The following is a 22,639-nucleotide window of genomic DNA, read 5'->3' on the forward strand; positions in this document are numbered from 1 at the left end:
GAGACGGAAACACAGCCTTAGAGGACAACAAACCTGGCATTTAAATATTTATGAGAAAAATCAGACAAAACTAAATTCGACATTTACATTGTAATGAGACTTAAAAATTAACAGTTACAAAGCTTTCACCTTTGCATCTCAGAAAACAATAGATACAGAATAAACTACTTAAATGCATCCCAGTGATTGTCAATGCAATCAGAGGAGTGGTCCAGCAAAGAAGGATATCACTGTTCAAATAAAAATGGCAAAATACTATTTTCATCCATGTGTTCCAAAAGTGAAACTCACCTTCATATTTCTACATGGAAAAATTAATGAAATAATAGTACAGGCCTCCAAATTAATAAATCAATCTGCAGTCGAAATATCAGGAATGAATAATGGTTGAAAGGTACAACATGAAAAGAGACAAACAAATCTTAGCTCACAAGCTGTGCTATGGTTATTCCTGGTGCATGATGATGTTAGTGACAAAGGTCGATAATAGTGACAACTTCAAAAGTCACAAAATGACCAAGGTTAAAAAGTGAGCCAACTGCAACACAAGGTAGGTACAGCATCTTTCACTGAGAGCAGAGAAACTTCCAGGTCATTATGTCCACAGTCACAACCAATTAATTGTTCATTCCCATACTGTTTCAAAGGGAAGAGACAACTTTTCAATGCAAGATACAAACTGAGCAGTCTGATTTTTTTGCTGTTGCTTGTTTTTATTTCCATGTAACCTAGATGAGAGGAGCATACATCAATCAAAATGTTCACAGAAAACACACCAAATATCAGATTTAATTATATTGTGTTGCGTTGGTCAGAAATTAATTAATTATTCTGAGCATCATTAGGCAAGAAATAACTGATTGGAAGGGACTGAATAAATTGCAGCACAGCCCCTTAGAATTTAGACATATCTATATATTTCACACCAAAAATGCTGGCATCAGTATAGATTCAACAGCAATCCCTTTATACAAAATGCACAAATTACATATGAGGCTGTGTATCTGATTAAAGGAGCTGTAATATTCACAATTGTTTTCACAGAGCTAAAAATCAAATGGCAATCCCAGGCAACTATTGAATATAACCTGTGACTACAAAACACATGAAGCCAATGTTATAGGTTAAACCAAAGGTCAACAAATACTGCTATGTTGAGGGTTTCATAAAAATATATTCCAACACGTTACAATAAAAGTCCAGATATAGTCTTATCTCACACTTACCTGCAACAGTGTTGAAAAACAGAAACAGATTGAACAATATACCTACTTAGATGGGCAGAATTCTCAGGTGCAAAATTACTCACACGTTCAAACACAGACCAAATACAGCTATATGAACAAAAATAAATTCAAAGCACACCAGAGAACGGCAACTACATAATTATCTCCACACACATTGCGCCAGCGGAGGAAAAATCCATGATGCAGATGTTAATCACCCAAATTTCCAAGTCTGAAAGCTTTATAATAAATCCCACACTCACTACACTACCTGAATCTGAATGAGGCAGAAAAGATCTCATTCAAATAGAATAGCTGAAACCATAAAAATACAGAAATAACCGCACAATCACATCGCCTATTGGAAACTGTCGTGTTCAAATTAATCCCCAAATCATGCACTGTAAAGGGCACTGAGAGATATGCAGAGAGTGACACATTCCCATACAAACCAGGTGCACAGTTCAGCTGAATGAATCACACACTCATTGTCAGCTAGTTGGTATTAAAGACTGATTTATTACACACTCACATTCAGTTTGAGAGACTGACAATTATAGAACCATGGCCAAACTCACAGATTATACTAGATGCTGAGAAGCAATGAACTATCCCCATCTGATGCAAAGTACCAGTGAATGAAATACAGGGATAAAACCACAAACATACACTGAGAACATAACAATGAGAAAAATCCGAATGCTACAGGGCCAAATCCACAGTCAGGCAATATATCACCGATTGACACACAAGGAAAACATACTTGTAGCAGTTGACTATATGAATATCAATTTGAACTTCACATCTAGTTCCAGATATGGAGAGATTTAAATGAAATCTCACTTTTGGAGATAGCACGTTAAAATATTAAAGATAGAGTTAATTCCACTCTTGCAAACGTCTTAGATACTGACTGATACACGGAGGGAAAAATATATACATTCACATATAATACAAGATCCTGGAGGTTACAAAATGAATGCAAATCAATCACATGTTCACCACCCTCTGAGTGAAGAACGTTCTGCTCAACACAGCCCAAAATGGACGACAATGGATCCTGAGATTGTGAATACATGTGCTAGGCCTCTCAGCCAGAGGAAACATCATCCCTGCACCCAGCCTGACCAGCGCTGTCACTATTTCATATGTTTCAAATACATCCCCTCTCATTCTACAATCACTGTGTGTATACAGTCCGAATCGGCCCATTCCCCCCTCATGTGACAACCCTGCCAGCCCATGAATCAGCCTGGTGATCATGTGCTGCACACTGGTCTCTTCATATATCAACATTTCCCAACGTATCTCTATGTAGATAATACTCTGCCATTCTGTTTTTCGTACCCAAGTGGATGAATTCACATCTAGCCACTTTATATTCCATCTGCCATGTTTTTTCCCACTCACTCAAATTATCTAAATCTCCTTGGGCACTCTTAACTTCCTCCTCATCTCTCACATTCCCTCAAAGCTTTGTGTCATCAGCAACCTTGGAAATATTACCTTTGCTTCCTTCATCACAATCATTCTTGTCTATTCTGAATACTGGGACCCAAGCACTGATCCCTGTGGCACACCACTTGTCAACTTCTGCCATTCTCAAAAAGACTGATTTATTCCTGCTCTCTTTATCCTGTTACTAATCCTTTCACTGTACATGCCAATCCAAACCGCCATCCCATGCACTTCAGTTTGGTACACAAACCAGTTAAGTGGCCATTTAACAAAAGCTTTCTGAAAATCTAAATAGACCACATCATCTGGTTTTCCCCTATCTACTTTGCAATTTAATTCCCAAAAAAAGCTACAATAGGTTTGTCAAACATGATTTTCCTTTCATAAATGCATGCAATCTTTGTCCAATATATTTGACATTTTCTAAGTCTCTTATTATCACATAGTTGACTCTAGTATTAAGTCTACCACTGAGGGTAGACTAATCAGTCTGTAATTCCCTGTTTTTTACCCTGCTTTATTTTTTTTGGAAAAATATACATTTCAGATTAAAGTTCACATTTTATCTATCATGAACAGACAGATATTCCATGCACCCATAGCAGGGTTTAACAGATAATGTGGGGATTAAAAGGAGAATAGAAGCATAATCTTATGTTGGTAGCATTAGATGTCGAATGAAATATAAAATTTTCTCCAGGGATTGACATGCACCAGATAAAATCCAAACTGACTTAAATCTGAATGTTACAGAGACAAAAACAAAAACAGAAACATATATCGGTGATTTCAATTTCAAAAGAAAAGCTTAATATTATTGACCATAGATTGTCCGTGAGTGAAAACTACATTTAAGTAACGGATAATGAAGATTAGGCTTAATCCCAGAATCACGGAGCCTGCAGAGGATTTTCGTTTTTATTGTTGGTTTGGAATACAACGTATGTTTGCTGCTTCAGAATAGACCCTGCCTTGTTGCATAAATGTAATCAAGCAGAGTCTATCTTTGATCCCTCAAAGATGCTATCCCTCCCCAGCATTATAAAAGTTGATTTGATCAATTCATTCCGTATCAGCCCTGGCGGTGTAGGATGCCTCAGTTTCAATACTGGCAGATTTAAGCCAAAAAATGTGCACTCCGCTTTTGACACTCACGAACTTGTATAAAACAACAGTTTTGAATCTGGAAAATTGGATCCTTTATTGTCCTCTTGTCCACAGGCAAAACCAGAAACTGACAGTTTCGGGTAAACTGTTATCGAGGAAAAGAGAGCGAGAAACCTTCTAACATTCTGTAAGAGAACTGCTTTAATGTTAAGCATTAGAACGATTTGTAAAGGAATTATCCTTTGTTTAGCTAAGACGATTTCTGTGCGATATTTCCTTTGATTAAATTTTTGTCTGTCTTTTCCAATTTGAAATATATAACCGTTTGTTTAACTGATGATTTGGCGTCCTTAACTTCCGACTTCATACGTTGCTTGCCCGCATTGGTGAGTCAGGCAGAAATCTGATTGGTAACATGAAGAATATTATGAGCTAAAATATAATTGACCAATCAGCTCTGAGCGCACCACCATTCCTCCTGAGGGTATAAGAGAACTGAAAGAAGGCGGATATCAGCATTCTCTGTGAAAGTGCTTGTGAGATTGTTATAATGTCTGGAAGAGGAAAGACCGGTGGGAAAGTTCGTTCCAAGGCCAGGTCTCGCTCCTCCCGGGCCGGACTGCAGTTCCCGGTGGGCCGCGTTCACAGACTGCTGAGGAAGGGGAACTACGCTGAGCGTGTGGGTGCCGGAGCCCCGGTCTATCTGGCCGCCGTGCTCGAGTATCTGACGGCTGAAATCCTCGAGCTGGCCGGCAACGCGGCCCGGGACAACAAGAAGACCCGCATCATCCCCAGGCACCTGCAGCTGGCCGTCCGCAACGACGAGGAGCTCAACAAGCTGCTGGGAGGGGTGACCATCGCTCAGGGCGGGGTGCTGCCTAATATCCAGGCCGTGCTGCTGCCCAAGAAAAGCGGCGCCTCTGCAGCCACCAAGACCAAGTGAAGCGACCATTCTTTAAACTGAGAACCCAAAGGCTCTTTTCAGAGCCACTCACTTGATCAGTGAAAGGGGCGACCTGTTGTCTATCCGGATGCGCGATAACATCCCTATCGATTCGGAATGACATTATATTTCTAATGCGATCTGTGAAAGCGCTGGTTACAACGAGACGCTGGTGCTGTTGCCTGTACCAGACACCAGGAGTCTGTGCTGCATCTATATATGATCAATTGACAATGTTCAGGAAAACGTTCTTTGAATAATTAACTCATCCCATTTCCAATTAAATGATGTAAAATTACAAACAAATATAAACGGAATCACCTCATATCCCCAAATGCATCAGAGGGAGGGAAACGGGTAAACAGAAGGAAAGAAAATAAATTGTAGGTTTGAGGGTTTTAGGTGCTGGAGTTTTTAACAAGAGATCGCAGCTCTTTCTCTGACCGACTTGGTGGCTCTTAAAAGAGCCTTTGTGGTTCTCGGTGTAAGTCTAGAGTCGGGTAGGGTCAGTCTAAGCGCGCTCCCCGCGGATGCGGCGGGCCAGCTGGATGTCCTTGGGCATGATGGTGACTCGCTTGGCGTGGATGGCGCACAGGTTGGTGTCCTCAAAGAGCCCCACCAGGTAAGCCTCGCTGGCCTCCTGCAGGGCCATGACGGCCGAGCTCTGGAAGCGCAGGTCGGTCTTGAAGTCCTGAGCGATCTCTCGCACCAGGCGCTGGAAGGGCAGTTTGCGGATCAGCAGCTCGGTGGATTTCTGGTAGCGGCGGATCTCCCGCAGAGCCACAGTGCCGGGCCTGTAGCGATGGGGCTTCTTGACGCCGCCCGTGGCTGGAGCGCTCTTGCGGGCAGCTTTGGTAGCCAGCTGCTTGCGGGGAGCTTTCCCTCCGGTCGACTTGCGCGCTGTCTGCTTGGTCCTGGCCATGATAACAAACGCTGTGGAACACAGACTCTGAGAATGATCAAGCCGCTCTGTGTCTGTCTATTTAAGACATGTCCGTCACCTCCCTCCTGTCCTGATTGGATGCAGTGCAATCCCGCCGAGAAATTTGAAAAGAGCAGCGGGCTGCATGGATTCCTGTGCCCTGATTGGTGGAGCAGAAACTGACAGTTCATCAATTTCAAAATGCCCGCCAATTTCAAAGGGAAGAGTAACTGACATTAAAATAAACCTAGTTTGAAGGCAGATAAAATCAATCTGAATGGACAAATATCACAAGGTCTCAATGTTTGCGAGCCCCATTTCGGTCCCAGCTTAGACTTCCGTCTTTTGAACGTGGATTAAATTCTCATTCATTCCCTGATCGGTTTACAGCAGGCTGGAATAAAACTCCTATTGATGGGCGGAATTTTGGGTCTCACATATAAAACTGATCAACCTTATCGGTTTATTCATGTCAAAGCCCTATAGATGTTATAAAGAGAATGGCTTGGCTCTTGTTTCTAGTGTTTTATGGCTGGGGGAGGCGATGTGGGTGGGCGGATTGCGCACCCTTTCTGTAAATCAAGTTAATATCTAAGTTTACATATTTGAACTATCTTCCACAATGTGCGTAAATGCATCTCACAGTCCAAACCATGCAGCAAAATCAGAGTTTCCACTTCACCCTTCAGTCCGTCCTGGGTTGCAGAATCGAGGTGATTAATTGTAGTCAGATTTTTCTATCAGCCTCTCAATATTCGCCTTACATTCCCGCTTAAATTTGGGTTATTTCATTGATCGCCCTGATACAGGCCAGAATAAAGTTGTTCAGTGCTCCCAGGAACCAGACAACATGCTGCATCGATACAGGCTGATCCATATAAAGCTGGTATACTGGTACCTCCCAGACCCTGTCATGTCTCAACGACCCAGGAACAGATGGCGAAGAAAAAAGACAGGGTGATAATGGGGCGATGAAGCGAGAATGATGGGTCTCAAAATAGTTACTCCTGATTAAAGTGTAATAAATGATGGCCTTTATCTTGTGAACTCAGTGTTAGTTTGGGAGCTGTCGTGTTCCTCAGTCAAGCTTTGAATCGAGATTCGGCAAGTATAAAGGAAGCGAATTCCTGAAAACCGAACTAAATTAAACCTTGAAACTTGTGTGACTCACGATCATATTGTTAATGGAAAATGCGCAGATGGAAAGGCTGTGTTTATATAAAACTACATCTCGCTTTCCCTCTCCCGCTCTGAGGTCAGTGCTCTCAATGTGAGGTTGTGGGCGGCTCTTAGAAGAGCCTTTGGGTTTTGTTATAGAGTCGGGTCGATTTGTTCAGCCGCCGAATCCATAGAGAGTGCGGCCCTGGCGTTTCAGAGCGTACACCACATCCATGGCGGTGACCGTCTTCCGCTTGGCGTGCTCGGTGTAGGTGACAGCATCCCTGATCACATTCTCCAGGAAAACCTTCAGCACCCCGCGGGTCTCCTCGTAGATCAGGCCCGAAATGCGCTTGACACCGCCACGGCGAGCCAGGCGGCGGATGGCTGGTTTGGTGATGCCCTGGATGTTATCGCGAAGCACTTTGCGGTGCCGCTTTGCTCCGCCTTTCCCCAGTCCTTTGCCTCCTTTCCCTCTGCCAGACATGATGCTTCTTCAGTCAAATCGCTGCTGAATGAGTGGGGAGCGGCTTCACGTTCCGCTTTTATACAGCCCGCCCCGACCTGACTGAGGAAGGGAGAGAGAGAGAGAGAGAGAGAGAGTGTGTGTGTGTGTGTGAGAGAGAGGCGGGGCGAGACAGCCTGAGTGACAGTCAGAACAAGGTCTTTGGTAAATCAGCTCCTCCTCCTGCCTGCCCGAAATACATTTATTTCTCAAATTCTGAAGAGAGCTGACCAAAAAGCTTTAAAGGTAAAATAAATACTTCAACATCACAAACCAGCTATTCTGAAAATCGTAGGTATTAAATCCAATCCTCTCAGTAATATCCCCCCCTCGATACTGCAATTCTATTAAGTGTCAAACATCTGCATCTATTTCAATCCCTCTCCTATTCTATACCAACACAACTCTAGACTCGCCCACGACCCCTCCCCTCCACAATGAAATAAAGGGATTGAGAAATTCGCTAACATCTCTTCCAACAGAATTAGAGAAACAACAGGTATGGGCCTTAGTTATGAGGCGGAATTTTGAGCGATGCTCACTCCATTGCAGACTCTCACCCTGAAAATGTGAATAAAGAAAAGATAAACATTGAATGCACTAGGACACATCCCGCTTAGGGAGCGTGACCCCCTGGCCCACTCCTCCATCACCCCCTACTCCTCAACCCCCACCTACGGCACCTACCATTGCAAACGCAAAAGGTGCAACACCTGCCCCTTCACTTCCTCTCTCCTCTCCGTCCAAGGGCCCAAACACTCCTTTCAAGTGAAGCAGCATTTCACTTGCATTTCCCCTAACTCAGTCTACTGCATTCGTTGCTCCCAATGCGATCTCCTCTACATTGGAGAGACCAAACGCAGACTGGGCGACCGCTTTGCAGAACACCTTTCGTCTATCCGCAAGAATTATCCAGACCTCCCTGTCGCTTGCTATTTCAACACTCCACCCTGCTCTCATGCCCACATGTCTGTCCTTGGCTTGCTGCATTGTTCCAGTGAAGCCCAACGCAAACTGGAGGAACAGCACCTCATCTTCCGACTAGGCGCTTTACAGCCTTCCAGACTGAATATTGAGTTCAACAACTTTAGATCTTGAACTCCCTCCTCCATTCCCAACCCCTTTCCGTTTCTTCCTCCTCCCTTTTGTTTTTTCCAATAATTTATATAATTTTTCTTTTCCCACCTATTTCCATTAATTTTAAATGTATTCCACCCATGGTTTATTTCACCCCTCCCCCACTAGAGCTACCTTGCGTGTCCTGCGCTCCAATTTTAATTAGCACATCCTTTTAGATAATATCATCACCTTCGACACCTCTTTGACCCTTTGTCTATGACATCTTTTCGTTATCTCCTCCTAACACTGTTTGCTTGTCCCAAACAACCGCGCCCCCTTAAACCAGCTTATATTTCACCCCTTTCCTATTTTTCCTTAGTTCTGTTGAAGAGTCATGAGGACTCGAAACGTCAACTGTGTTCCTCTCAGCAGATGCTGCCAGACCTGCTGAGTTTTTCCAGGTATTTCTGTTTTTGTTTTGGATTTCCCGCATCTGCAGTTTTTTAGTTATTTTTGTCTTTTTAATTTTTGTTTTTATTTTTGTTTTCATCACTGGTTAGGGAGCTGTAAGGATATCCCTGTGTCTTATTGCACAGTGCGGGAGGGGACGGGTGGAGAGTGTGTCAGTGAGTGAGCGGGAAAATAGGATTTACGTGGGAGGAAAACGAAACATTTCCATCTGAAATCTGCTCTCAGCGCGGAGACAGGGATCAAATGATCAGGGGATCAGCTCTTTCATGTGGAATGTGGGTGGCTCTGAAAAGAGCCTTTGGGTTTAGAGGTTTACAATTTGCTCGGGATCTTTCCCTTCTTTTCTGTCTTTGCTTATCTCCCTTTGGGCTTGGCCCTCGCTTTCGCCACTTTTTTGACGCTCGTCACCTTCTTGGCCGGAGACTTTTTCTTGGGGGCTGCTTTCTTCACCGGCTTTTTGGGAGTTGCCGCCTTCTTGGCTGTTTTCTTGGCCGCTGCTTTCTTCGCTGGGGATTTCTTGGCCGCTGCTTTCTTGACTGGAGTCTTCTTGGCCGTTGTTTTCTTGACTGGAGTTTTCTTGGCCGCTGCTTTCTTTGCTGTCACCTTCTTGGCTGCCGCTTTCTTCACTGGAGATTTCTTGCCAACTGCTGCCTTCGCCTTCTTTCCCACTTTCCCTGGGGTTGTGTTCTTAGGGATTTTGAAGGAGCCCGAGGCGCCCGTGCCCTTGACCTGAACCAGGAAGCCATTCTTCACATTCCTCTTGATGCTTTGCTTGATCTGGGAGCCCAGTTTCTCCACATCCACCCCATTGCCGCGCAGCGCCTTCTTGATCGCGGGCAGCGACATCCCCTTGCGATCGCTGCAATCCGCCACCAAATTGAGGATCTGCTCGCCCAGCTTGGGACCGGCTGCACCGCTCCGGGGAGCCGCCTTCTTCTTCTTCTTGGGAGTCTTGACCTGGGCGGCGGGAGCGGCTGGAGGAGCCGTTTCGGCGGCTGCAGTATCGGTCATGTTCCGGGACTCTGCACAAAAGTGTCTCTGTCAATCTGAACGGGCTCAGAAATGAAGCCGCTGGTGTCGGCACTGAGCAACTTAAAGGCAGCGAGCGGACGGGGCGGAGACAGGATGCTGTCAGCTCCAGGCTGCTGCTGCCTCTCTGTGTTTTTCTCTCCTCACAAACTCCCCAATTCCATGGAAATTCCGGCTCTCCAGTGTCCCAGACTAAATCCTTCTTATCTCTGACATTGTAATGTTCGCTGTTGATAAGATTTGACGCGAACTGAAGACTCGAATTTCGATTAAAACCGGATTTACTGCGGCTCCTTCACCCGATCTCTGACATATCCTCTACTTATCGACTGAAATCTAGATAACAACAAAGAAATTGTCTTCAAATCTCACTTTAGCGTCAAGCTGGGGAAAAGAGGGAACTTTTGAATATAAAATATTTTTAGTTTAGGCAAGCAGAACTCGGAAATCTCATGATCAGAACGGATACGGAAACACAGTTTCATTCCTCTGACTCGCCCGCCCAGTTCCAACACTCTCTTACACAATGTTCAGATCTACATGTTTACAGGCAACAACGGTCAATAATGTGAATCTCTCAGGCGTGAATTCCTCCTCTTTTTCGTACTTTTCTCCCTTTTCTATGAAGAATATTGTCGATTGTAAACTCAGCGAACGTTTAGCTCTCTGAGGCATGGGAGCCGTAGATGGTCTCATTCGCAAATTGGTGTTTAACGGCGAGGTTGAGTGGGTTGGGCTACAGGAAGATATAGACGGGATGGTCAAGTGGCAGATAAGTGGCAGATGGAGTTTTACCCTGAAAACTGTGAGGTGATACACTATGGAAGGAGTAATTTGACAAGGAAGTATTCAATGAACGGCATGACACTAGGAAGATCTGAGGAACAAAGGGACCTTGGCGTGTGCGTCCCTAGATCTCTGAAGGTGGAGGGGCATGTTAGTGGGGTGGGGGAAAGGCACATGAGACACTTGCCTTAATAAATCGAGGCATAGATTACAAAGGTAGGGAGGTCATGTTGGAGTTGTATAGAGCCTTGGTGAGGCTACAGCTGGAGTACAATCTGGTGGCCACATTATATGAAGGATGTGATTGCACTGGAGGTGGTGCAGAGGAGATTCACCAGGATGTGGCCTGGTATGAAACATTTAGGTTATGAAAAGAGGTTGGATTCTCTTGTGTTGTTTACGTTGGAGCAGAGAGGGCTGATGGGCGACCTGATCGAGGTGTACAAGATTATTAGGGACATAGACAGTATGGATAGGGAGCAGGTGTTCCCCTTAGCTGAAGGATCAGTCACAAGGGGGTATAAGTTCAAGGTGAGGGGCAGGTGGTTCATGGCGACTGTGAGGAATAACTTTTTTAACCCAGAGGGTGGTGACGGACTGGATTGCACTGCCTGGGAGGGTGGTCATGGCGGGTTGCCTCACATCCTTTTAAAAGTGCCTGGATGAGCACTTGGCAAGTCATAACATTCAGGCCTATGGGCTATGTGCTGGTAAATGTGATTAAGTAGGTAGGTCAGGTGTTTCTCACGTGTCAGTGCAGACTCGATGGGCCGAAGGGCCTCTTCTGCACTTTGTGTGATTCTGTGATATGTCATTTCACGCTATTATCTGAAAAGCTCACATCAAGATGTTTATTTCTGGTGACAATATAAATTTACTGCAACTGGTCCCTCCAGACTTCCCTGTTTATGTTGCTCCTCCTGAACTGACAGGTCACAATTTCACAGTTTGCAATGTACCCCTACCTCAACAACCAGAGCGGGCCAGTTATATATGAACACAAAGACGTGCATAGTCACGTTCCTGAAAATGAAAGGTGTTTTCAGAGTTTGTTTTGATTTTTGTTTGGAGATGATCCGATGAAATAAAAGTAAAATAGTGCGGGTGTTGGAAATCTGAAACAAAAACAAAAATAGCTGGAAAAACTCAGCAGGTCTGAGAGCCTCTGTGGAGAGGAAGACAGAGTTAACTTTTCGAGTCAGTCTGACTCTTCTTCACCTGAAATCAATTTAGTAATCAGATCAAATGTCAGGCCTGAATTTCCGAGAGGAGAAGGAACAGTGACATTCTGACTCATAACACGGGGCGAGTGTTCACATTGCCAGTGTATATTGACCTATCATTAACATTAGTAACAGAAGTCGCGAGATAGGGGGGGGAGGGAGCAAGAGTGAAGGAGATAAAAGGAGCAAGGGAGGGAGAAACAGAGAAATCGCTCTCTCTATTGCTACCACGTGTCAATATAGCAATGAGTGGCCCTCGCATCTATCATCGGATAGAGGCATACATTTTATAATTATTTCAAAAGATTATAAAAATATGATAATTAATAATTTTGTCCCAAACATCTTTTAGAACCAGAGAGGGATATAATTATATTGAAATTATTCAGTGAATTTTCCTGACTAGATTCCTGAAATGATGCTGTGGGCTGATGAGGGAATCATAAACAAGTTGAACTTTTAATCATTGGAACTTAGAAGATTGAGAGGTTTCCTTTTTGAAACACCGAAGATTCTGAACCTGATAGGGAAAACTAATTTAAAACTGACAGACCCACAGAGGTGAGAGATGACGTGATTCAGCTCCAGCTATTACTGGGCCAAAGGCAGACACATTTCTATCACACAAACAGAAGTAATGTCAGTGGGTGAGGTGAATAGTATCCGAAATGTAATGATCCATAATCTCTGGAGCTCTCTTTAAACTTTGGACACAAAATGTTCGAATTGACACTCAGTGACTGAGAGGTTCAAACGGATTATATTAAACAGTGACTTTTAAGACCAGACATTAACTTCTGCCTGGTCACAGCAAACACATAGATTCACTGATAAAAACAAAAAGCTAAAAGCTACTGCGGATGCTGGAAATCCAAAACAAAAACAGAATTACCTGGAAAAACTCAGCAAGTCTGGCAGCATCGGCGGAGAAGAAATCAGTTAACGTTTCGAGCCTTCATGGCCCTTCAGCAGAACTGCAGCATAGTTTCAACAAGGGAGAAATATAAATTGGTTTAAGGTGGGTGGGGGGTGGGGGGGGGGGGAAGAGACACATTGAGGGTGTGGTGTGAGCAGATAATCAAAAGATGTCACAGACAAAAGGATCAAAGAGGTGTTGAAGGTGGTGGTCTTTGTCTGAGAAAAGTGCTAATTAAGAATGGAAAACAGGATATTCAAAGTACAGCTCTAGTGGGGGTGGAAAGACTAAAGGTTTTAGTTTTAGATTTAAAAATAATGGAAATAGGTGGGGAAAGAAGAATCTATATAAATTATTGAAAAAAAAGCGGGTGGGGGGGGGGGAAAAGAAACGGGGTGGGGATGGGGGGAGGGGGAGTTTAAGATCTAAAGTTGTTGAATTCAATATTCAGCCCAGTGGGCTGTAAAGTGCCTAGTCGGAAGATGAGGTGCTGTTCCTCCAGTTTGCGTTGGGCTTCACTGGAACAATGCAGCAAGCCAAGGACAGACATGTGGGCAAGAGAGCAGGGTGGAGTGTTAAAATGGCAAGCGACAGGGAGGTTTGGGTCTTTCTTGCGGACAGACCGCAGTTGTTCCGCAAAACGGTCGCCCAGTTTGCGTTTGGTCTCTCCAATGTAGAGGAGACCGCATTGGGAGCAACGAATGCAGTAGACTAAGTTAGGGGAAATGCAAGTGAAATGCTGCTTCACTTGAAAGGAGTGTTTGGGCCCTTGGACGGTGAGGAGAAAGGAAGTGAAGGGGCAGGTGTTGCATCTTCTGCGTGGGCATGGGGAGGTGCCATAAGTGGGGGTTGAGGAGTAGGGGGTGATGGAGGAGTGGACCAGGGTGTCCCGGAGGGAACGATCCCTACGGAATGCCGTCAAGGGGGGTGAAGAGAAGATGTGTTTGGTGGTGGCATCATGCTGGAGTTGGCGGAAATGGCGGAGGATGATCCTTTGAATGCGGAGGCTGGTGGGGTGATAAGTGAGGACAAGGGGGACCCTATCATGTTTCTGGGAAGGAGGAGAAGGCGTGAGGGAGGATGCGCGGGATATGGGCCGGATACGGTTGAGGGCCCTGTCAACGACCGTGGATGGAAAACCTCGGTTAAGGAAGAAGGAGGACATGTCAGAGGAGCTGTTTTTGAAGGTAGCGTCATCAGAACAGATGCGACGGAGGCGAAGGAACTGAGAGAATGGGATGGAGTCTTTACAGGAAGCGGGGTGTGAGGAGCTGTAGTCGAGGTAGCTGTGGGAGTCGGTAGGCTTGTAATGGATATTGGTGGACAGTCTATCATCAGAAATTGAGACAGAGAGGTCAAGGAAGGGAAGAGAAGTGTCAGAGATGGACCATGTGAAGATGATGGAGGGGTGGAGATTGGAAGCAAAATTAATAAATTTTTCCAGGTCCCGACGAGAGCATGAAGCAGCACCGAAGTAATCATCGATGTACCGGAGAAAGAGTTGTGGGAGGGGGCCGGAGTAGGACTGGAACAAGGAATGTTCCACATACCCCATAAAGAGACAGGCATAGCTGGGGCCCATGCGGGTACCCATAGCCACACCTTTTATTTGGAGGAAGTGAGAGGAGTTAAAGGAGAAATTGTTCAGTGTGAGAACAAGTTCAGCCAGGCGGAGGAGAGTAGTGGTGGATGGGGATTGTTGGGGCCTCTGTTCAAGGAAGAAGCTGAGGGCCCTCAGACCATGCTGGTGGGGGATGGAGGTGTAGAGGGATTGGACATCCATGGTGAAGAGGAAGCGGTTGGGGCCAGGGAACTGGAAATTGTTGATGTGACGTAAGGTGTCAGAGGAATCACGGATGTAGGTGGGAAGGGACTGGACAAGGGGAGAGAGAAGGGAGTCAAGATAACGAGAAATGAGTTCCGTGGGGCAGGAACAGGCTGACACGATCGGTCTGCCAGGACAGTTCTGTTTGTGGATTTTGGGTAGGAGGTAGAAGCAGGCCATCCGAGGTTGGGCGACTATCAAGTTGGAAGCTGTGGGAGGAAGATCTCCAGAGGAGATGAGGTCAGTGACAGTCCTGGAAACAATGGCTTGATGTTCTGTGGTGGGGTCATGGTCCAGGGAGAGGTAGGAGGAAACGTCTGCGAGTTGACGCTCAGCCTCCGCGAGGTAGAGGTCCATGCGCCAGACAACAACAGTACCACCTTTGTCAGAGGGTTTGATGACAATGTTGGGGTTGGACCTGAGAGAACGGAGTGCAGTGAGTTCAGAGAGAGACAGATTAGAATGGGTGAGAGGAGCAGAGAAATTGAGACGGCTCGAAACGTTAACTGATTTCTTCTCCGCCGATGCTGCCAGACTTGCTGAGTTTTTCCAGGTAATTCTGTTTTTTTTTGACATAGATTCACTGGGCGGATTGATTTCCTAAACCGGTGAATGAACAGCAAAGATGCTGCAGGGAGCGATATCAGTTTGAGCTTCATTCAGGAATCGTCTACCTGCCTGAAACTCTGCCCGTTCCACACAGCCCCATTGTGATGCTCAAGCTGGAGAACATTGAATGAGGGGCGGAGCACAAGACGTTTGTTCTGTGACGTCTGTTCCAGGGAAGCGCTTGCGCATTGCTGCCCTCCTTCAGTTTCCTCAGACATGGCTAGAAGAGCGCATGCGCCCCTCATTTCTCCCAAGAACTGACCTTTGAGGGCCTTTCACTCAGTGAGCGGGAGACCTTTGTTTCAAACAGATAGAAATGGAAATCTTAGGGCCCGGGTAAGCGAGTAAACAGCGTTCTGATTCCAGCAGGGCCCCGGTTTGTCAGTGTGGACACAGAAATCATCATTGACTCGGGGTAAGTTCAGGGGGAACCGGGGGCTGTTTGTAAGAGGCGGAGCGGAGCGGGAACGTGTTCCAGAACTTGGAGTGAGCGGGTGGACGGGGAGAGGCCTTTCTGGGGCTGTGTGTGGCCCTGCTGAGGGAGACAGAACCTGAGCAAGCTGCAATTGAAAACTATTGGGATTTTCTCCCCTCAAACCTGTAATGCATATTCCAAGTATAGCTGCTGATTCATGCAACTTGTCGGCATTTGGACAGTGAACAGTGGTAACAGGCAGAGAGTAAGGAGGAGAGTAACCATGTAGGGGTCACGCTTTGGAAGCACCAGCTATTAAGATATAAACATTTTAGCACCGGCTGAGAGCTGGATATTGATATCTGAACTGTCTTTGTATCCTCGGGGAGTGTCACCCTTGGAGCCATACAGATATGGATTGTTTCTGAGTATCACTCAATTGCTTGAAAACTACCAAAGCAGGTTGCTGACGTGGAATCAGACACTGTAGTATTTATTGTATCGTTATGTTTTGCATCTAGATATATATTTTTTTATTTATTGTCAGTTGAAAGATTATGTTGACCTATTGTCTTTCAATGTCCTCTGCTGATTTTGTGTTACAAGACTTTTGTTTCTTCCTCCAGGCAAATCAATGAAGGGATCAGTTTCAAGCTGATGATATCCCAGGAAAAATAAACGTCTAGCCACCTCTTTCTAACTGACAGGTACGATGTTACTCCGAGAGTGCGGAGATACAGACAGAACATCAGCTCCACCATCACCAAGAACAGAAATAGTCAGGCTCAAATTGATCTCAAACCCAGGTACAAATGCTCCATCCAATGGTCAGACACTCAGGGGAGGTGGAATAATTTTACCACAGTACACTCCTACTCAGTACTGCTGAATTGCAGGTCCACCAATTGCAGTCAACAATCACAGCCATTATCAGATTGAAGGGCAGCCCATTCATGTCACAAGAGTAGAACATCGCCTGCAATTTAAATACCAGGTATTAAAACTGATTGAAATTTACAGGATTAATCCTTGAGTGCACCCAGCATTCATAAAGCAACACCATAAATTCAACACCAAAGATCCCATATAATATCTTTTTTTAAATTCATTCACGGGATGTTTGCTTTTCTGGCTGTGCCACCATTTAGTTGCCCTTGAGAAGGTGGTGGTGAGCTGCTTTCTTGAACTCCTGCTGTCCACGTGGTGTAGGTACACCCACAGTGCTGTTAGGGAGGCAGTTCCAAAATTTTTCCCCAGCGACAGTGAAGGAACAGGATATATTTCCAATTCAGGATCGTGCAGTGACTTGGAGGGGAAATTCTAGCTGGAGGTGTTCCCATCTACCTTCAGGGTCGACAGGGCTGAATTTAGTCATTTTTGTTTCCGGTGCCTCAGTCAGTGTCGGGTGGTCCATCTGATTCCATTCCATTTTTGTGACTTTTTAGCAGTTTATTACAAGTGAGTGGCCAAGTGGGTCTAACACAACACCACATGTAGACCAGACTAAGTAAGGACAACAGGTTTCCGGCATTGGTCAACCAGGTGGGTTCTTACAACAATCGACAATGGTCACCATTATTCTTTTAATTCCAGATTTTTATTGAATTCACAATCCGCCAAACCTCGGCAGGATTCGAACCCGGGTCCCCAGAGTATTACCCTAGGTCTTTGGATTAATAGTGACAACAATGACAACATCACAACACCATCGCCTCCCCCTGATAATGATAAAGTACATATTCATTAAGACAGACACACATACACATCACGTGCCAGGTCAATATACTCACTAATAGTTATATCAACAGATCTCTACAAACAAGATAGGTTAAACCTTAACTGACAAAGCAGATATTGACAAGTACGGCAAATAACATTACAGCTTTGTCATAGGAGAGACTGACAGATACAGAAGAAACCTGAATTCCCATGACAGGGGCAGATGCTTACATTGTAAAACCACAGACACATACCAGCGATAGAAAGGTGTAGAATAAAATCAAGTTTCCCATAACAGAATTTGAAAAATAGGAAGAAAATGGATACCCAGAAAGCAGACGTTGATAGCTACGGTAAAATCACACATGAACATGCATCAAAATCTGTAGGTTTGGGTTGAGGGGTTGTGGGGAGGGAGCGAATGGTCCATGCTCACACACTAAATTGAATGCTGCAATGTGAACATCACAATCAAGTAATACAGGCTGACATGTTCACAGCAAAACCGACCATGACCTACAAGGTGCATACAGACCTGGAGGAAAGACAATACTCACATACAAGAATATGATAAGCATAGGGCACATTCTCATTCTGGGGATTGAAAGCAAATAATTAAATTCTCATTCATTTAAAATAGCCTAAGTGTTTCAACATATTTTTTTTTCCATGCTCATATTTCTGACCCTGAGCCAAACAACAGGAAAATGAATCAAACTGACATATCACAGAATTACAGATACAGAATAAAATCTGCACATCTATATACCAGTAACTGAGAGTTAAGTAGTAAAATTTGCTTTACATGTCAGCAACAGTGAATGCAAAATGCATCCTCACATGTCAGGCACTGGCAGGTGCAGAGTAATAGCCACAAGTGCATTACAGAGAGTTAAATACCCAGAGTAAAGCTGTACGGCTCACAAAAAAATATCTGCACTGAATAGTAATAGTATTGAAACACCTCAAAAGTGCAACATGATGTATGTTGATAACTCCAATATCATTGCGCTGTCTGACTGCCTGTAATGACCATATTGAATTGATTGTAATATTCATTGATTGTATTGAAGCAACTCTTGATCCATGTGTAAAAGTTGAATCTGATTGCACTTTTTGTGATGGCGATTTAGAAATGTTCTTTCAGATAATTTTTGAATAAAGTATATATTTTTTAAAAAAACCCATAATTAATTCCAAACATCTATAAAAGAAAAAAGTCACACAGCAGCAAATAACTAGGTGCATTTTAAAATCCCCATTCATAGACAGGTAAAGAATAAGACTCGTAGTAACATGTTAAAAAGTGACAGATACAGGGTGAACTGACATTCGCATAGCATTCTATGTAAAGTGCAGAAAAAATAAATTTCTTCCATTCTAGAAACATGCACATGTGCACACACGCACACCAAATTCTACATTGAAACCCTGTCAGAATAGAAGTGAAACATATTTGTCAGACATTGGCAGGTGATCAGTGATGCCATATTCACTTGTTGGAAATTAACACGTACAGGGGGAGGAAGAAACACCAACAATGCAGGAAATACTCAGCAAGGAAGCCAACACCTGTGGAGACAGGATGAGAGTGAACATGACAGTTCAATGACCTTTTCTGATATCAGAATTTTCAGGTGGAGGGTAATTCAGCTCCTGTCTCCACAGATGTTGTCTGGCCTGCTCAGTATTCCCAGCAATTGTGTTTCCTTTTTCTTGAGATTTCAAGAATCCACCTGTAGATATTTTGTTTTTGCTTTTGCTACAGATTATAAACATTCCTTCATGTCAAAATCTGACAATTGCAAAGCAAATCCCATATTCAGGCACCAAATTAAACAGATTCTGATCAAAAAGGATCGTTCACCTCATTAGAAAGAGACAATAACAGAATGGAATATATCACTCCTATAACAGAGATATCAATCCCAAACAGAAACAAATCAGGACTGATTAAAATCCACAATCGTAGATCAGATACTGAAATTCACAGTAAATGCAGAGTCTCATTAAAAATGCTAACTTTAACAAAAGTAAAAATCATGCTCACATCAGAGGCTAGAAACGAGCAGACAATTTCAGTACCAGAATCTCATATCTAAAAGGGTCAGGTACAGGTAAAATGTGCACTTCCATACCAGAAGCCGAATATTACAACTTAAAGCCAAGGCTATCCTAAGAGAAAGGCTAAAACTGGATATGTACAAAATTAGCCTTTAACACCATGCCAGATACTTGTGAGTGCCAGTCAATGTGCACAAGTACATATTGAAAAATGACAGATAGAGAGAAAAGTCCATTCACACATAAGAGAGACAAAAGGAGCATAAACAGGCACACACACCCACACACAAGGACAGGCACACACACACAGACAAGCGCATACACAGACAGGCACGCAAAGAGACAGACAGGCGCACACACACAGGGAGGCACACACATCCACACACAAGGACAGGCGCACACACACACCCGCACACACACAGACAGGCGCACACACACAGACAGGCTCACACACAGTTCAACAATCACACAATGACATAACTTTACTGAGAGAATCTGAGTAAATCTTAGAATTTCTTTACAAGAGACGAATGATTAAAGAATATATGTGACACATACAGAAAAAAAATCTGAAACGTTTATGGTATTTCCTCATTTTCATGTCAGAGACCGGGAATAAGACTCAAACACATGTTTACATTTTAAAAACTGAAAAAAAAAGTGTATATTCACATTAACTTAGCAGACACGTAACAAAACAGTCAAATGCCAAGTAAGCCCAACACACACATTCAAACTCACATGCCACAAACTGACAGAGGGAGAAAAAAAAGTCACTTGCAAGTAATGAAGTGCTACAAAGTAATGCTCATACACCAGATATTCACAGGGACAGTGTAACACCAGCACTCACTTACCAGTAACTGACAGGTACCATGGCAAAGTCACATTTTAGCCTCTGAGAAATTAATAAATACAACTGGAGGAGAAAAACTAATCATACTCACATACCTGAAAATGCACACAATTATACAGAACTTACACTCATTATCTAAAAGAAAACTGGAAAATAGAGAATGAAACACATCTTATGCTAAAAAAAAAAGACATGGATGGATTTTTTAAAAAGTCATTCACTCACAACAAAATTAACGTGCAGTGTAATTGCAAATACAGCCTGAGAGTTACAGACCAACATCACACTTCCATTCCAGAGAAAAAAATATATTTGATACAAGTTAAAATACCTAAATGTATCCCAGTGACTTTACATGCAATTCATAGAATTAATTGCAGAAAAGAAGGGGATCCTAATTCAAATAAGATGACAAAATAATCTTATCACCCATGTGTTATGAAAGTGAAATTCAGCCTCATTTTTTAAAATGGAAACATTACTCAAATAATAGTACAGGCCTGCAAATTAATAAATTAATATGGAGTGGAAACAATAGTAAACATAAAATGGTTGAAAGGATCAATTTAAAAAGAAGTGAACAAATCTCAGCTCACAAACAATGCTATGCATTGACAGATGAGGCTAGTAACTAAGGTGGATACATAATAGTGATAACTATAAAAGTTATAACATAAGCAAGATGAAAAGTGAGCTTGTTCCAACACAAGGTAGGTGCAGCATCGCTCACAGAGAACAGAGATGCTGCCAGGTCATTATGTCCACTGTCACAAATAAATAATCATTCATTCCCACACTGTTTCAAAGGGAAGAGACAACTGTTCAATCCAAGAGACAAACAGATCCGGTGAGTCTTCATTAACTTGCTTTATATATCCATCTAGCATCTAATCCAGCAGAATATCAAAGGATTAACAGAATACACAACAAATATCATATTCACTCTTTCATTCTCATCAGATATTATTTAACTGCTCTTAGCCAGAACAGAAAATAAGATAGCTCACTGTAAGGTACTTAATAAAACGCAAAGCAGTGCCTCAGAATTTAGACAGGGCTATATATTTCATAGCAGTCTAACAAAATATTCACCAGGATGTTGCCTGGGATGAAACATTGAAGTTATGAAGAGAGGTTGGATAGGCTTGGGTTGTTTTCGTTGGAGCAGAGAAGACTGAGGGGCGACCTGATCGAGGTGTACAAGATTATGAGGGGCATGGACAGGGTGGATAGGGAGCAGCTGTTCCCCTTGGCTGAAGAGTCAGTCACGAGGGGGCGTAAGTTCAAGGTGAGGGACAAGAGGTTTATGAAGGATGTGAGGAACAAATTTTTACCCAGAGGGTGGTGACGGTTTGGAATGCGCTGCCTGGGAGGGTGGTGGAGGCGGGTTGCCTCACATCCTTTAAAATGTACTTGGATGAGCACTTGGCACATCATCACATTCAAGGCTATGGGCCAAGTGCTGGTAAATGGGATTAGGTAGGTAGGTCAGGTGTTTCTCACGTGTTGTTGCAGACTCGATGGGCTGAAGGACCTCTTCTGCACTGTGTGATTCTGTGATTCTATGAAAAGCTCTGCATGAATAAAGGTACAATGGTAATTCCTTGACTACAAACTGCATCAATTACATGTGAGGCTATATAGTTGATTGAAGGGGATGCAGCAATCACAATTGTTTTCACAGAGCTACAAATTGAGCACCATTCTTGAACTCCGATGCAACTACAGAATATAACCTATGGCTATAACATTGGTAGAACCCATGTTATAGGTTAAACCAAAAATGGGCAGACATGTTCAATACAACATTCAAACACGACAGGGGAGACAGAATATTATCCCCAATTCACACTCATTGAGTGTCACAGAATGGTAGGCCCATCAATCTTATCCAAAAACATTTTCAGATTGCAAGACAATCCATTCCTTTCACAAGAGTGGAGTCTTAGCTTTAAATCTGTGCATTTCAATCAGCTGTATATGTGAAGCTAAGAATGTACCCAGACGCCCCACAGAACAACATATTAAATTCCACACCAAAGATCTCATACAATATCTGAAATAAAGGTAAAATATAATTTTAATGAATACAGACCTTAATACACAACACGTGCCATATCAATATTCTCACTAAGAATCATAATGTAAGTTCTCTGAACACTTCTTGTTTACCCTTAGCACTTACTCTTGGAAAGCACCAAGGCTGAAAGATAAATAATGAACCCCACATTCACTTAGCCTACCTGAAACTGAAGTATACCAAAATAATCTCATTCATATAGAATCATAGAGGCCATAACATTATAGAAATAACTCCACAAACACATACCTTACCGGACGCTGTCATG

General features: G+C 43.5%; 3 protein-coding genes across 3 annotated transcripts; 1 reads left to right on the forward strand and 2 right to left on the reverse strand.

Annotated features, from left to right (window-relative positions):
• Nucleotides 1–4,320: 4,320 nt before the first annotated feature.
• Nucleotides 4,321–4,750, forward strand: LOC144672471 (histone H2AX-like). Its single transcript, XM_078534315.1, has one exon. The coding sequence runs from the start codon at nt 4,342–4,344 to the stop codon at nt 4,732–4,734; it is 393 nt and encodes a 130-aa protein (XP_078390441.1). The 5' UTR covers nt 4,321–4,341; the 3' UTR covers nt 4,735–4,750.
• Nucleotides 4,751–5,245: 495 nt separating this feature from the next.
• LOC144672407 (histone H3) lies at nt 5,246–5,720 on the reverse strand. The gene has a single exon (XM_078534252.1). It carries the CDS (start codon nt 5,654–5,656, stop codon nt 5,246–5,248), a length of 411 nt encoding a protein of 136 aa, XP_078390378.1. The 5' UTR covers nt 5,657–5,720.
• A 3,483-nt stretch (nt 5,721–9,203) lies between these two features.
• On the reverse strand, nt 9,204–9,860 carry LOC144672501 (histone H1-like). Its single transcript, XM_078534344.1, has one exon. It carries the CDS (start codon nt 9,858–9,860, stop codon nt 9,204–9,206), a length of 657 nt encoding a protein of 218 aa, XP_078390470.1.
• Nucleotides 9,861–22,639: the final 12,779 nt, after the last annotated feature.

Source organism: Cetorhinus maximus, chromosome 38 (assembly GCF_964194155.1).
Source record: "Cetorhinus maximus chromosome 38, sCetMax3.hap1.1, whole genome shotgun sequence".
Classification (NCBI taxonomy): Eukaryota; Metazoa; Chordata; class Chondrichthyes; order Lamniformes; family Cetorhinidae; genus Cetorhinus; species Cetorhinus maximus.

Bases quoted from the DNA above. Each gene is read 5' to 3' on its own strand.
- LOC144672471 (XM_078534315.1), top strand. From the start codon at position 4,342: ATGTCTGGAAGAGGAAAGACCGGTGGGAAAGTTCGTTCCAAGGCCAGG.
- LOC144672407 (XM_078534252.1), bottom strand. From the start codon at position 5,656: ATGGCCAGGACCAAGCAGACAGCGCGCAAGTCGACCGGAGGGAAAGCT.
- LOC144672501 (XM_078534344.1), bottom strand. From the start codon at position 9,860: ATGACCGATACTGCAGCCGCCGAAACGGCTCCTCCAGCCGCTCCCGCC.